This window comes from Mustela putorius, unplaced genomic scaffold (assembly GCF_011764305.1).
Source record: "Mustela putorius furo isolate JIRA1106 unplaced genomic scaffold, ASM1176430v1.1 tig00003890_pilon_pilon_pilon, whole genome shotgun sequence".
Lineage (NCBI taxonomy): Eukaryota > Metazoa > Chordata > Mammalia > Carnivora > Mustelidae > Mustela > Mustela putorius.
In genome coordinates, this window is record NW_025422039.1 from 808,013 (window position 1) to 822,960 (window position 14,948).

Genomic DNA, 14,948 nt, shown 5'->3' on the forward strand with positions numbered 1-14,948 from the left:
AACTAGTAGAGACCCAGAAGTATTGACAGAATTGAATTCAGTCAGAGATGACTTCACTGGTGAGTTCCACCAAAGAGGAAATAACACTGTGTTTGCACAATCTCTTTCAGCAAATAGCAGAGGAAATTCTTTCCAACAGTTTATGAGGGCCCTACATTGCCCCAATACCCAAACTAGACAAAGAAAATCAAAAAAAAAAAAAAATTAAGACAGGGATAACTATGAATAGCATCATCACAGATCATATGCAAAAATCCTCAACTACATTAGCAAAAAATCCAGGAACATTAAAAGAATAATACATCATCACCAACTGGGGTTTACCCCAGGACACAAGGCTGATTCAGTGCAGCTGACCCTGGAAAAACATGGGTCTGAACTGGGTAGGTCCACTTGTGTGCAGAGTTTTTTCAATAAATACAGTACCATCCTATAAATGTGTTTTCTCTTTCTTGTGATTTTCTTAATAATATTTTGTTTTCTCCAGTTCACTGTATTGTAAGAATACAGTATATAATAATATAACATGCAAAGTGTGTATTAACCAAATGTTGATGCTTCTTGGTAAGGTGTCCAGTCAACCTGTCCAGTAGGCCATTAGTAGTTAAGTTTTTGGAGGGTCCAAAGTTACATGTGAATGTCCAACTGTGCAAAGGTCAGTGCCCCAACCCCCTTGTTGTTTAAGGGTTGACCATATTTGGAAATCAATCAATGTCATCTACCATATTAACAGTTGAAAGAAGAAAAATCACATCAAATGCTTTTTTTGCATCAACTGATATGAACGCAATCATTTGAATTACTATGATTATATCATGAACTAACATGATACATTCATATCAGATACCACTCATGATAACATTTTTAGGAAACTATGAATAACAGGAAACTTCTTCATCCTAATAAAGATTATCTACATACAGAACAGCTGGCAGCATGGTTACTGGTGAAAAACTGAACCCTTTCCCTGCAGCAGTGGGCACGAGATAAGGATATTCAATCTCACCACTTCTGTTCTGTGACTTCAGTCGCACTGGATGTCCTAGCCAGCGCAGCAACCGAGGAAGGAAGGAAGGGCATCCAGGTTGGAAAGCAAGAAAGAGAACTATTTGCAGATACACGTGTGATCAGCAGACATGTTTAGGGCAGCTCTGTTTGTGAATGATCAAAGCTGGAAACCATACTGACGTTCTCCAGTGACAAAGAAATGGTGGCCCGATCCACACAATGAAGGACGATAGAGCAGCAATAAGTCATGGCATACTGAATGAATCTCGAATTCCAATGAGTGAGAGAAGCCAGTCTCAGAAGATTACCTACAGTGTGATTCCGTTTATATGACACTTGGAAAAGGCACAACTGTAGATCACAATGACCAGGGCTCAGGGGCAGGAGGAGGGTGTGACTGTAAGAGAACAGCCTGAGGGAAGAGGGGGGATGGAGCTGTCCTTTATCCTGATTTTGGTGGTGGTTATACGGCTCTACACGTGTATTAAAGTTCATCTAACTGTATGTCCCCCCAAAGTCTATTTGACTTAATGGTAATCTATAAATAATATCATCTTCTAAAAAACACAGGGTATTTCCAGTGATTATCTGTCCACTCAGTTTCAGGCTTGTCTGTCTTAATCCTTGAAATAGTCACTCTCTGGATATTCACATTGTGGCTGTATGTTTGGAAGAACCCCCAAATGAAGGCTTGCATAGATAATGAATGCATTTAATGATGGTAAAAATGGTAATAACGGTAAAAAAATTACTAGAAATACAAAATATGGTTATTATTCTGTTTCCTTGCTATTGTCACTGTCTTTTTTTTTTTTTTTTTGGAAACAGATTCATTTTGGAATTCCGCTTCCTTCAACACCAAGACCTCATACCTTCACTTCCCTATGCTCCGTGGAGAGCTCAGTGCTGATGTGTCTTTCTTTTTTAAGACGACAGCGCCTTCTGGGGTGTTTGTAGAGAACCTGGGGATCACAGACTTCATCAGGCTAGAGCTGCACAGTGAGTTGCCTTCTGGGCAAAGCCACCAGGCCTCAGTATATAGCAATAACCCTTCTGGGAACCTAATTCCCAAAGTACTGCTATGTTTTCTTTGTCACTTGTATTCCTTTAATGCAAACTAAAGTTCTAATACCTTTTTAAAAAAGATTTATTTATTTGAGAGAGAGGGAGCAGGCTTGGGGGGGGAAGAGGGAGACAGAGTCTTAAGCAGACTCCACACTGAGCATGGAGCCCAGTGCGGGGCTTGATCCCATGACCCTGAGATCACAACCTGAGCTCACACCACGAGTCGAATGCTTAACCAACCGTACCACCCAGGAGCACCTAAAGCTCCATTATTTTAAATCCTTATTTTCAATAGAGAGGTAAACAGTGATTCACAAAACACACACAGTCTGTCCAATTTTGTGCTGCCCTGTGTGTGCAGTAAGGATCTTTTAAACCAAACTGGTCCGATAACTACTCCCTAAATTGCAGAATCATTTCATGTAATTGACTCACCACATTGTTCATGCATGTATGCAAGGCTCGGTTCCTTACTTCAAAATTTCACAGAGGGCTTTTTAAATAAAGTACATGAGGATTCCCCCCACCTTGAAATAAATTCGCTGATATATAAGAAGGCAGGCCACAGACCAGTTTCCCTCTGGTGGGGACAGATCTCTACTCCTTAAGGTTTAGCAAGATGAGGAGCATTGTCTGAGGGGGAATCAGGTAAAATGGCTTTGTTTTTCTTCCCTCGGGACACACATTTCTTTTGCCCTCCTAGCCAGCTCAGAATGACATTGGTCGGCAGCAGTGTCACCGTCTGCTTTCATAAGGAGCTTGTCCTACTGCTACCCTCCTGTCTCTTGAGGCTGAATTTCCTCCCTGGAGAATGAACCACACTACTCTCTTCTCTGTATTTGCAGCTCCTGCAGAAGTGACCTTTTCCTTTGATGTGGGGAATGGGCGATGTGAGGTCACAGTGCAGTCTCCCACTCCCTTTAACAACAACTGGTGGCACCACGTGAGGGCCGAGAGGAATGTAAAGGAGGCGACCCTTCAAGTGGACCAGCTCCCCAGCAAGACACAAGCTGCGCCCGCGGATGGCCATGCCCGCCTGCAGCTCAACAGTCCGCTCTTCGTGGGTGAGTATGGCTGCCCTCTGGCTGGGCTGTGCTGGTAGACACAGAGAAGACTCGAGCCATCCAGCCATGATGGCAGCAGGTGCACGTGACTCCTGCCACCACCACAGACTGAGAGCTCTAGCAAGAGTCAGGCTCTCTTTCCACAGATGGTTGTTAATATAGTTTCCATAGTGTGTTTTTCGGGATCATGGTTTCCATAGATTTCCCAGGTCACAGATGAGATAACGGAGGTCCAGAGAGAGTGAGTGATGTAGTCTAGAAACTGAAATAGAAGAGAAACCCAGTCCCCAGTGGGTGGATTCCCAGGCTGGACCTCAACAGTATTGATGACCTGTGTTTGCTTTAGTGACTTCTTATCAATGCTATTTATAAAATGGTTAGCAAATTTCATCTAGAACTTCTGGCTTCACTTTTCAGTGCAGTCAGGGAATCTGCTGTGTGACTGTGTCCGAGTTCTCCTGTGCCCCCTCTAATGCAGACCAAAGGAGGACTCATGTGGCTGTGTCACCCTCCTCTGCTTCCCAGTCCTTGCAGACACAAGGTTCAAAACTGGGCTGGCGCCATTCTCAATGCTGTTGCTTCAGGGATGAAAGCTCTGGGTAGTGGAAGTCTTCCTTTTCATTTACTTGCTTATTTTTTTAAATTAATTAATTTATTTATTAAGACTGCTATCTTTTTTTTAAAATTAATTTATTTATTTTCAGAAAAACAGTGTTCATTATTTTTTTCACCACACCCAGTGCTCCATGCAATCCGTGCCCTCTATAATACCCACCACCTGGTACCCCAACCTCCCACCCCCCACCACTTCAAACCCCTCAGATTGTTTTTCAGAGTCCATAGTCTCTCATGGTTCACCTCCCCTTCCAATTTACCCCAACTCCCTTCTCCTCTCTAATACCCCTTGTCCTCCATGATATTTGTTATGCTCCACAAGTAAGTGAAACTATATGATAATTGACTCTCTCTGCTTGACTCATTTCACTCAGCATAATCTCTTCCAGTCCTGTCCATGTTGCTACAAAAGTTGGGTATTCATCCTTTCTGATGGAGGCATAATACTCCATAGTGTATATGGACCACATCTTCCTTATCCATGTTTTTTTCTTTTTCTCAAAGGGAGAGATAAGTTTTGCTACATTACTTTTCAGATAACTCTATTCTAATTTGGAAAGCAAGCAAACAATTGAGTTAACTCTTCCTTGGTCATTTCTCATGTGTTTTCAAGTAAATACGGAGCTGGTCCAATTAGGAACTAATCTAAATCACAGATTAGCCTGCAGTCTGCTTTGCCAGAGGACACCTACAGCTTCTGGGGGCTGTACAATGCAGGTAGTTGTGTGTGTGTGTGTGTGTGTGTGTGTGTGTGTGCGTGCGCACAACCCATGATACAGAAAACTTCAAGGCTTCACGTCAAGTCATCAGACTGTTACTCAAATTAAACAATTCTGTTTTCTGATTTGTAATCCTGAGGACCAAGGAATGGAATTTCTAGGAACAAAGTTGACATGAACACCTACATGGAATTGACATCCTCATGGAAACAATGTTTCCAGAGCATGGGAAGCTGGCGGAAAATGCTGATCTATGTCCCAGGCCCACCGAGTCAGAATCCCTGGGAATGAACCCCAGGAGTAGCAAGCACTCCAGGTGACCCCCGCACCCCCAGATTTGAGATTAGGCTCATGTGAGGCATGATAGAGAGCTACTCAGTGTTCAGTGACTGTTACCCTCCTGACCTCAGAGCCAGCAGCCTGGAGCAAGGCAGGCCTGAGCCTGGATTTTAATGTCACCCCTGCTTTCTCTTTCTTTGCCAGCTCCTCAATTCCCTTTTCATGGCATTGTTAATGGGAGCATTTCTAAGAAAGGATGGTATTACATATATAATTTGTTATTATATGTAATGTATGCATTATATTATATGCAACAAGCGTATAACAAATACATAACAAAATATGTATGACAAATGCATATATGAATTATAATGTATACTACATATTAACCCTATACAATTTATATACATTTGCATGTTACAAATTTGTAATATGTATTATATTGCAAAGATTTTCAACTATTTAACTTTATTGTGCCCATCACAGTTTATACACTTAAACTTTAAAAAGGAGAGATGGTCTTTTCTTTTTTTTTTTTTTTTTTTTTTAATGAAGGAACCAACTTTAAACTGTAAAAATCTTTCTAAATAGAACTTGAAGAAGTACTTTTTAGAATAAATATTTACCAAGTTCAATTTTAAAAATATTTCCATCCGTGGCTTATTCGATACCATTTGATGATTCTTAGTATGAGATCACAGCCTAGGTTTTCAAAATCGCATGTGATTTGTAAAGCTTCAGGTGGGTCGCCTTTCTGAAGGGATCGGTCCGGCCACAGTTGGATGTCAGTTGGAAATGCCACCGAGACCCCCAGGGCACGGCTGTAATTGTTTCCCTTGTAGGCGGGACAGCCACCAGACAGAGAGGCTTCCTGGGGTGCATTCGGTCACTGCGGTTGAACGGGCTGGCCCTGGACCTGGAAGAAAGGGCCAGGATGACGCCAGGAGTGGACCCAGGCTGCCTGGGACACTGCAGCAGCTATGGACACCTGTGTCGCAATGGAGGGAGATGTAGGGAGAGACCCAAGGGCATTGCCTGTGACTGTGCCTTCTCTGCTTATGACGGGCCATTCTGCGAGAGCGGTGAGTGTGCCCTGGGCAGGATGGGGAGAGGGAGGCACCTTATGTTGGTCTTTGCCTCCTGTTTCTGGCATTTGACCCTTTCTCTACAAAAGGATAAGGCGGTTCTCTCTGATTGGCTAAAGGAGAGTTGTTTCTCTCCCAAATTTGTCCATCTATGATTCTGTTCTTGAGAAGCTCGTGATGACTTCTGTTGGATTCTGCATCATTCACGTGACACTGAGATGGACAATAACTCTAAGTATATGTTCACACTTGGCGTTTAATGCTGTGTAACTCTGAGATGAAGCATTTTGTGGGCCATAATAAAATATTGTTACTCAGTTCAACATCATGCGAATATACACGGGGATAAGTTATCTTTTTATCCATACTTGATTACCTTTTTAATTGAAAAAAAAAAAAAAAATAAAAAGAAAAAAAGAAAGAAAGAAAAGAAAGAAAGAAAGAAAGAAATATTTCTAAATTAAAAAAAAAAACAGCAAAGTGTGACATTCTTGTTTTCTGTCTTGAGAGACTAAGGGTTAGAGATAGTGTGTAAATACACATAGAGAAGAGCCTTGCCTTGACTTCGTGCTAACATAACAAAAATGAGTGTCATTCCAGAGATTTCTGCGTATTTTGGAATTGGCTCGTCTGTTATCTACGACTTTCCGGAACATTCTAACTACACCACCAGCAAGAATTTGAGCTCCTCTGCAACTTTACTTCATGAGGGTTTGACGCTGGCTGGAGAAATGGCCACACTGAGCTTCTGGACCACAGGGACACCCAGCTTACTCCTCTATGTGAGCTCCTTCTACGAGGAGTACCTGTCTGTGATCCTCACCCCCAATGGTGAGTGTCGAGACCATAAGAATGAGGAGGCTGAATTAGAAAATAAGGACCACAATGAGGGGGACCCTTTAGGTGTTTAACTACGAAAAGGAAACACAATTGCATGGCCTGCCATGCTTGTAACACTAGTTCATGATAACCCTCAAGTGTTTATTACTAAAGTTCACATTTCCATGATTATATTTAAGATACATTCCCTCCATGGAAGTTTGATCATTTTAGGTATTTGATGTGCTGCTAGGCTTCTTGCTATTCTGGGAAGTCTTTCCATCTGTATGTGAATAAATTAGTTCTGCAATTCACTCTGAAACAAGATAGCTCACTTTGTACATGGAAAATATTTCCTCCTCCTTCTTAGCAAAGTAAAGAAGTATATTAAGCTATCTAAAACCCACGATTCCTATGCATCACATGAATAGCATTGTTCTTTACTCTTCAGCGGCTGAGAAGCCATTCATGGCAATATCTACATACGAAGAAAAGTGGGATGAGAGGTACCCAACTCATGGCCACAAGTCTTTCCAAGACGTTGCAGATGAAGCATTAGCTCAAGCTGTAACCTTGCTTCACAGGGTGGAAGGGCAGGGACCTACTTTCTGGAAGATCTTCTCCAGGCAGTACAGGGTTATGGGGCAGTGGGCATCCCTGTGAAGGACATCAGGAGATTTAGATGTTGTAGCAAATCACTGGTCTTTCTTCTGTTTCTTGATTATGGCAGAAACATAAGGGAAAAAATTCTAGTTGTGCAAAAAGATTCTTTATGCAAATGTCAGCAATACATTAAAATGCATTAAAATAAGTCATATTAAAAGAAGTGATGCTTATAGAAACTGAATGTTACTGCAATATTGCTTGAGGTTTTGCCATTTAATACTATGAATACCACATGAATAATTAACATCAAGCCTAGCTCCGAGTTCTCATATGCCTAACTTAGAATTTTTTCCTTTTGTTAAGGAAAATGGAAGAACTTGGGGAAAGACCATTTGGTCTTGACTTTTAAAATAGTGTAATCGGATTCTGAATTCAGCCCTGGAATAGCACATAAACGATCACTCTTCCAGGAATAGAGACTCTCAGTGTCCTTAAGCAAATGCTCAATAAATTCAAATTATAGGAAATAAATAAAAATAAAATGTGCTTTAGAACCTGCATTGATGGCTTTTATAAAATTCCACTTTAGTTAAAAATGTCATTTTTTGGTCTTGTTTAGGAAGTTTGCAGATCAGGTATAAGCTGGACAGGCACCAAGAACCTGATGTTTTTAACTTTGGTTTTAAAAACTTTGCTGATGGGCAGCTTTACCAGGTGACGATTCACAGAGAAGCAGCGGTGGTCTCTGTAGAGGTAAGAGATAGATTCACAGCAGCCACAGTAACCAAACCTGTGGCATTCAGTGTATGACCTCCAGCAAGGCTTTGAGAATAAATCCTAGTAACAGAGATACACGTTCATCAGTCTTCCCAGAAAGTCTTGAGGACAGAAAACGTTATCAAAGTGTTTTCTTTAGCAGTGTCATTAGTTTGTTTAGCAAGAGGCTGACAGGGCTTTTGTTAATATCTGACCGCTGAAAATGCCAAGCTGTCCTCGTCGGTCGGGGAATATTGCCAGTTTCTCCCAGCGATTACTGGAGATGTTCCGACGAGAATGAGAGCCTATTTCCATCTGAGTACAAAAGAGCAAAGGTGGCAGAAATGTAAACACAAGGGGAAAAGCAAGATTTTGCTGAAAGCGGGAATACATTTTTTAAAAGCCTCCATGTTTCAATTATTCATTGTCACTGGGTTTTGAAGAATTACCTTTATATATTGAATCTGTGCCAGTAATACTTTTTGTGGCTTGTGTTACTAATTTCTGTTTGAAATAAGTAAAAGCTTTAAGGTTTGAAATAGCTTATTGCATTTCTTTGTGAATCGTACCAATTACGGATCCCTAAACCATGAGGACAAATAAAGGGGATAGAATAGGCAATGGGGTGGTGTGAAATCTGAGGTATTGAAACAATTGCTATGAAACCATTTCACCTTTGTAACAGCACGAATGTATGGCTTGTTTTTACCATTTTCCTTGGTCTCCCTTAGACTCCCATTCTCCTATCCACCAAAATTACTCGCCATTTTGATGTTTGCTTCTCGTGGAATATTTAATAGGTTAACCAGAATGCAAGGAGACAAGTTGTCCTGTCGTCAGGGACAGAATTCAATGCTGTCAAATCCCTTATGTTGGGGACAATTTTAGGTAAGTGTCAGAAAGAGACACACCCAACCCCCTGACATGGATCAGAAGTGACAGGTTGCAAACAGGGGAAGGGGTCATAAGACTGAAAGAAGCTCCTTGTCGTATTCATGGTTTCCCAGCAAGTGACAATCAAGGTAGAAGCAGCCCTTTTGTCCAAGTGTGCCTGTAATCACCAGGGAGGGCTGTCTGCTAGGTGAGCCACAGTGACCCCTGAGAAGTGTCTCCACATGTGCCCTCTCACTTGGTAATCAAGCAGAATAAAACTTGGTATTTTTCTAACAATTGGGGAAAGGCAAAATCAAAGCAGCTGTCACATTTACAATTGTATATTAATCAGGGGTCAAATGCAGAAATCACCCAACAGCAAATATAGATTTATATTAAGAAGAAAGGACTTACATTTTCTTTGGGCAAGTGAGTATGTGTTGGTGGTAGGCTGGGCTCTGCTGAGATGTGTTCAGTGCTCCCAGCTACCCCTGGAAGGTCAGGATCTGAAAATCCCCCACACCTGCTTTAGGGCTGGTAAAAGAATACCAGACTACTTAAGCATCAAATTATTTATGCCTTTGTTTTCCCCCTTGTCACCAAGAACTAGATTGAAATAAAAATAAAATTTGAAAGGTATTCTTTTCCTTTTAATTGTTTATATTGTAAACTGTATGTGCTATCAATATCTAAAGTTATTTGGGAGAAATCCTCTTGTAGTCTTGGGTAGAATTTCTGCTCTGGTACATGACACTCATCTGGCTGTGTTGGTCCGAGATAATTCATGGACTTTTTACTACCTTTTCAGCCATTTGTACCTTGATTCTTTGATCATTTCTTCCATCCCTGGCACATAAAACATCCTATAGATGCTGGAATCTACAGACAGCCCACGAGCCCATGTTCAAAATAGGGTGAGAAGCACAGTAACTGTTAAAATGGTGACATTTTTCTAAAAGACGATGAGCAATAAAATTATAAGTTCTTATTTTTCAGAGGAAATGGGGCAGATTGCAGTGTGTCCTTGTAAATGGTAAATGCAGATGCACATCATTTAGATGGTAGAGGGGATGGGAAGCTCTGTGTTGGTCCTGGGAGTTACAGTTGCAGGTTAAGCCAGTGAAGCAGGGTCCCAGGGTTCTTTGCTGTGAAAACAGTCTTGGCATCATGTAATAGATACCAACTTTGGGCCAAAGTGGTGCTCCTGCTTTCTAACTGTGCCTTAGTGTGGATAAAGAGTCAGGCCCCATGATGTGTTGGCAGAAAGGCTTTGCTGTGGCTTGCCGTTCCTGCCCCCTCTGCGAGTGCAGAGTGGGCCTCCAGCAGCTGGCACAGAAATGCAGATGAGCACAGTTGTTCCCCTCAAGTGCTGGGAGAAGTCTGTAGCTCAAACAGCCCATGGGAAAGAGAGGGGAATAGCTTAGTCTCTAATGCGTGAATTCAGGTGTGTTTTCTAGGTGTTTCTGGACATCCATGTTTTGTGATATTAGTAGATTTTTTATTTTATTTTTTAAATTTTTTATTTAAATTTTAGATGGCTGACATATAGTGTAATATTAATTTCAGGTGTAGAATTTAGAGATTCATCATCTAGATACAACACCCAGTAAGGTTTTTTTTTTTTTTTTTTCATTCTATTTAGAACAGTGGCATAAAAAAGGGGGGAGGGAGGGTGTTTGCCTGAGTGGCTCAGTCGTTAAGCATCTGCCTTCGGCTCAGGTCATGATCCCAGGGTCTTGGGTCAAGCCCCACATCAGGCTCCCTGCTCAGTGGGAAGCCTGTTTCTCCTTCTCCTACTCCTCCTGCTTGTGTTCTGTCTCCCACTATCTCTCTCTCTGTCAAATAAATTTAAAAACCAAAACCAAACAAAACAAAACAAAAACAGTGACATAGTATAGAAAAACCACAAGAACTGGGAAAACAATAGAAAGAGATAAGGTTCTCCTCTGGCTTTGACCCATGAGAATAACAGTATACAATTAGCAGGAAGAGGTTATGAAGTTCCTAAAAAGTCAGAGCTTAGTTGAGTTTCACAGAACAGTGGGATGGAACCCCAGCCTCGGCTGTCAGCTGAATAGTATAATTTTTTATACAATCCAAGTGGAAAGGAATTTTTAATATCCAAGTGGAAAAGAATTTGCTCCCTTTTTACGTGCTACTGAGCTCCACTCTCTGGCCTGACAGTTACCATTCATGGCTTGAACAGAGTGAGGAGTAGATCATCTTAGGGGTGTGCAAGCGTCAGAGCTCAGCTTACTTATGTGCAGGTGAGGTCTGTGAGTGCAGGGATGGCCCCATCTGCCCCCAGTAGAGTCATCCCTCCTTTGTTGCTGGAGCAGGTTTCTGTGGGCACTCTTCCCAGCCAGGAGGACAGATAGGGTCAAGGAACAAAAGGAACATAACACACACAACTAACTGCCTGCCCTCAGTGACTCTGGCTCTGAGAGGAGAGATGAGGCAGTTTCAGAAGTGACTGTGGCATAAGGTAGGAAGTTGTCAGCTGGAAGTGTGAAATTGACAAACATTTTTAAAGACAATTTAGCTTTGAATGTATTAACTGTAAAAAGATACATCATGGGTTATGGAAACTGATTTAATAACTAAACTACCTTATATAAAGGGAGTCATTTAATAAAAAAGGAGAATAATACATTTTATCATATACATTTTTATTTTCCTGCAAGTTCATCTGTAGAGAGCAGTAGCATGGAATCAAAGATGTTAATGTTTCTATTCAAGAATGGTCTAGTCAAAAAGCATCTCTCTCAGGCTGTAGAAATTGAAGTTGAAATTTCATCAATGAAGTTTATTGCCTGAAGCAACTGAGTCTAATAAAATTATAAATATTCATTTCATCTGTACCTAGAGGTACACATCTTGATCAAAGGCTAATAACACTTATCGTGTTTTGGATAACTTTATTTAGGATAGCTTCTCCTTAGCAGTAACTATGAGAAGATGACTATTTCATGTTCAGATTTGGGAAATAGAAGCTGAGCTTCTTTTCATAAAGTTGCATAAAATAGACCAAGAAACTGGCTAATGAAGAGCCATTCATTTTCCAAAGACAGTTGTCCCAAGCTATGGCAAGCTGTCCTCCACTTATTTTGGTGAGCTCCCATTCTTCAGTGGTCTTATTAACAATGACACTCAGGTCAAGTGATCCCGGTTACTATAAAATAATTTCAGTAAAATCCGAGTTTAAGTGCAGATCATTAGGTTTCTAATTTTCTGTCCAGTCTTGACTTGGATGTGACCTGTAACCCTGAAGTATGAGAGCTTTAAAATACAGCAACCCAGTAAGATGTCCTGGCATTTTCATTAGGTTTTACCTCTCTAAAGGCTTTTGTGTAAATGGTATTCTGTGGATTTTGTCTTTTGTGCATTAAAAAACAACAATAGCAAAGATCCCCAAATTACCAAAACAAAAATCTGTTTTGAAGGGTGCAGAGTAAAGATGTGCCTTTCTCTTCCCTCCTGGGAAAGAGTGCAATACGTTGAATGTAGTTCAAGTCAGTACAGTCATGCAGTTAAACCTTAGTGGGGAAAAGAAACCCACTGAAGGATCTTGTGTTGAAATGGAACTCCATATATTAGAATTGGGTTATAAATAATATGTGGGGGTTACTGATGCCCTCATGGACAGACTACAGTTTGGATACTAAAAGCTCCATTGATTTCTGTGACGTATGTTTTGTCTTTGCTGTGCTCTGCCTAAGAATTTATCTCATTTGGGAGGAAAGTCATAGGGTGGAAGACACAAAAGTTTATATAATTTCAGAATATGAATACAAATGAAAAGTTCCTCAACAAAATATTAGCAAATCTAATCCAGTAAAATCTAATCCAGTAACACAAACAAATTGTCATATGCGACCAGATAAGATTTATCCTAGGAATTTAAGGTTGGGTCAGCAGATAAAAACAATCAATGTAATACAGCATATTAATAGAATAAAGGACAAAAACCACATGGTTGTCTGAATAGGCACATAAAAAGCATTTGAAAAAAATCCACTGTGCTTTCATTTAAAAAAATAAAATAAAACAAAAAAACAAAGTAGGAATAGAAAGAAACCTCCTTGCATGTAAAAAGACAGCTACAAAAACCCCATGCCTGGCATCACACTTAATGGAAAATAATGGAAATCTTTCCCTAAGATCAGGAATAAGATAAGGATGTCTACTCTCACCACCTTCCTTCAGGATTGTAGTACAGGTTTGAGTGAGGGCTACAAGGCAAGAAACAAAGAGTAAAAAGTATCCAGAATGAAAAGGAAGAAGTAAAACTATGTCTATTTTTACAGAACGGGATCTTATAAGGAATCCATGAAAAAAGCTAATAGAGATAGTTCACAGTAGGAGCAAGGATATAAGATCAACATACAGAAATTTATTGTATTTTTATACTAGCAATGAATAATACGAAAACAAAATGAAGACCAAAATGTAAATTCCACTTAAAGTAGCATCAGATAGAATAAAATACCTTGGAATAACTTGAACAGAAGAGGTGTGAGACACATACACTGGAAACTATGAAGAACTGCTGGAAAGAATTAAGGAAGATTCACAAAAATGGAAAGACATCCATGTCCGTAGACTGGAAGTGTTAACATTGCTAAGGTGGTGGTGCTCTCCAAATTGATCTACAGGTTCAATACAATTCCGATCAAAGTCCAAGTGACAAGTCGATCCTAAATGCATATGGAAATGCAAGGGACTCCAATTAACCAAAACCATCTTGAAAAGAAGAGTGAAGCTGGAGTTTTTGCCCTGGATTCTTTTTTAATTTATTTTTTATTTTCAGCATAACAGTATTCATTACTTTTGCACCACACCTAGTGCTCCATGCAATCCATGCCCTCTATAATACCCACCACCTGGTAGCCTGACCTCCCAACCCCCGCCCCTTCAAATCCCTCAGATTGTTTTTCAGAGTCCATAGTCTCTCATGGTTCACCTCCCCTTCCAATTTCCCCCAACTCCCTTCTCCTCTCTAACTCCCCATGTCCTCCATGCTATTTGTTATACTCCACAAATAAGTGAAACCATATGATAATTGACTCTCTCTACTTGACTAATTTCACTCAACATAATCTCTTCCAGTCCCGTCCATGTTGCTCAAAAGTTGGGTATTCATCCTTTCTGATGGAAGCATAATACTCCACAGTATATATGGACCACATCCTCCTTATCCATTTGTCCGTTGAAGTGCATCTTGGTTCTTTCCACAGTTTGGCAACCTTGGTCATTATTGCTATGAACATTGGGGCACCGATGACCCTTCTTTTTACTATGTCTGTATCTTTCGGGTAAATACCCAGTAGTGCGATTGCAGGGTCATAGGGTAGCTCTATTTTTAATTTCTTAAGGAATCCCCAGACTGTTTTCCAAAGTGGCTGCACCAACTTGCATTCCCACCAACAGTGTAAGAGGGTTCTCCTTTCTCCACATCCTCTCCAACACACATTATTTATGGTTTTGTTAATTTGGGCCATTCTAACTGGAGTAAGGTGGTATCTCAATGTTGTTTTGATTTTGATCTCCCTGATGGCTAGTGATGATGAACATTATTTCATGTGTCTGTTAGCCATTTGTATGTCTTCATTGGAGAAGTGTCTGTTCATGTATTCTGCCCATTTTTTGACATGAATATCTGTTTTGTGTGTGTTGAGTTTGTGGAGTTCTTTATAGATCTTGGATATCAGCCTTTTGTCTGTACTGTCATTTATGAATATCTTCTCCCATTCCATGGGTTGCCTCTTTGTTTTGTTGATGGTTTCCTTTGCTGTGCAGAAGCTTTTGATCTTGATAAGTCCCAAAAGTTCATTTTCACTTTTGTTTCCTTTGCCTTTGGAGACATATCTTAAAAGAAGTTGCTGTGGCTGATATCGAAGAGGTTACTGCTGATGTTCTCTTCTAGGACTTTGATAGATTCCTGCCTCATGTTGAGGTCTTTTATCCATTTAGAGTTTGTATTTGCATATGACATAAGAGAATGGTTGAGTTTCATTCTTCCACACATAGCTGTCCAATTTTCCCAGCACCATCTATTG

General features: G+C 40.5%; 1 protein-coding gene across 1 annotated transcript in view; it reads left to right on the top strand.

Moving 5' to 3' along the window:
• Window positions 1–10,423, top strand: part of LOC123388156 (contactin-associated protein-like 3) — a 148,536-nt gene extending 138,113 nt beyond the window's left edge. Inside the window, 6 exon segments of the mRNA XM_045067369.1 lie at window positions 1,837–2,007; window positions 2,919–3,137; window positions 5,593–5,832; window positions 6,436–6,666; window positions 7,880–8,013; window positions 8,817–10,423. Coding sequence (XP_044923304.1) covers window positions 1,837–2,007; window positions 2,919–3,137; window positions 5,593–5,832; window positions 6,436–6,666; window positions 7,880–8,013; window positions 8,817–8,939 — 1,118 coding nt within the window. The 3' untranslated portion in view covers window positions 8,940–10,423.
• The last annotated feature ends 4,525 nt before the right edge of the window (window positions 10,424–14,948 follow it).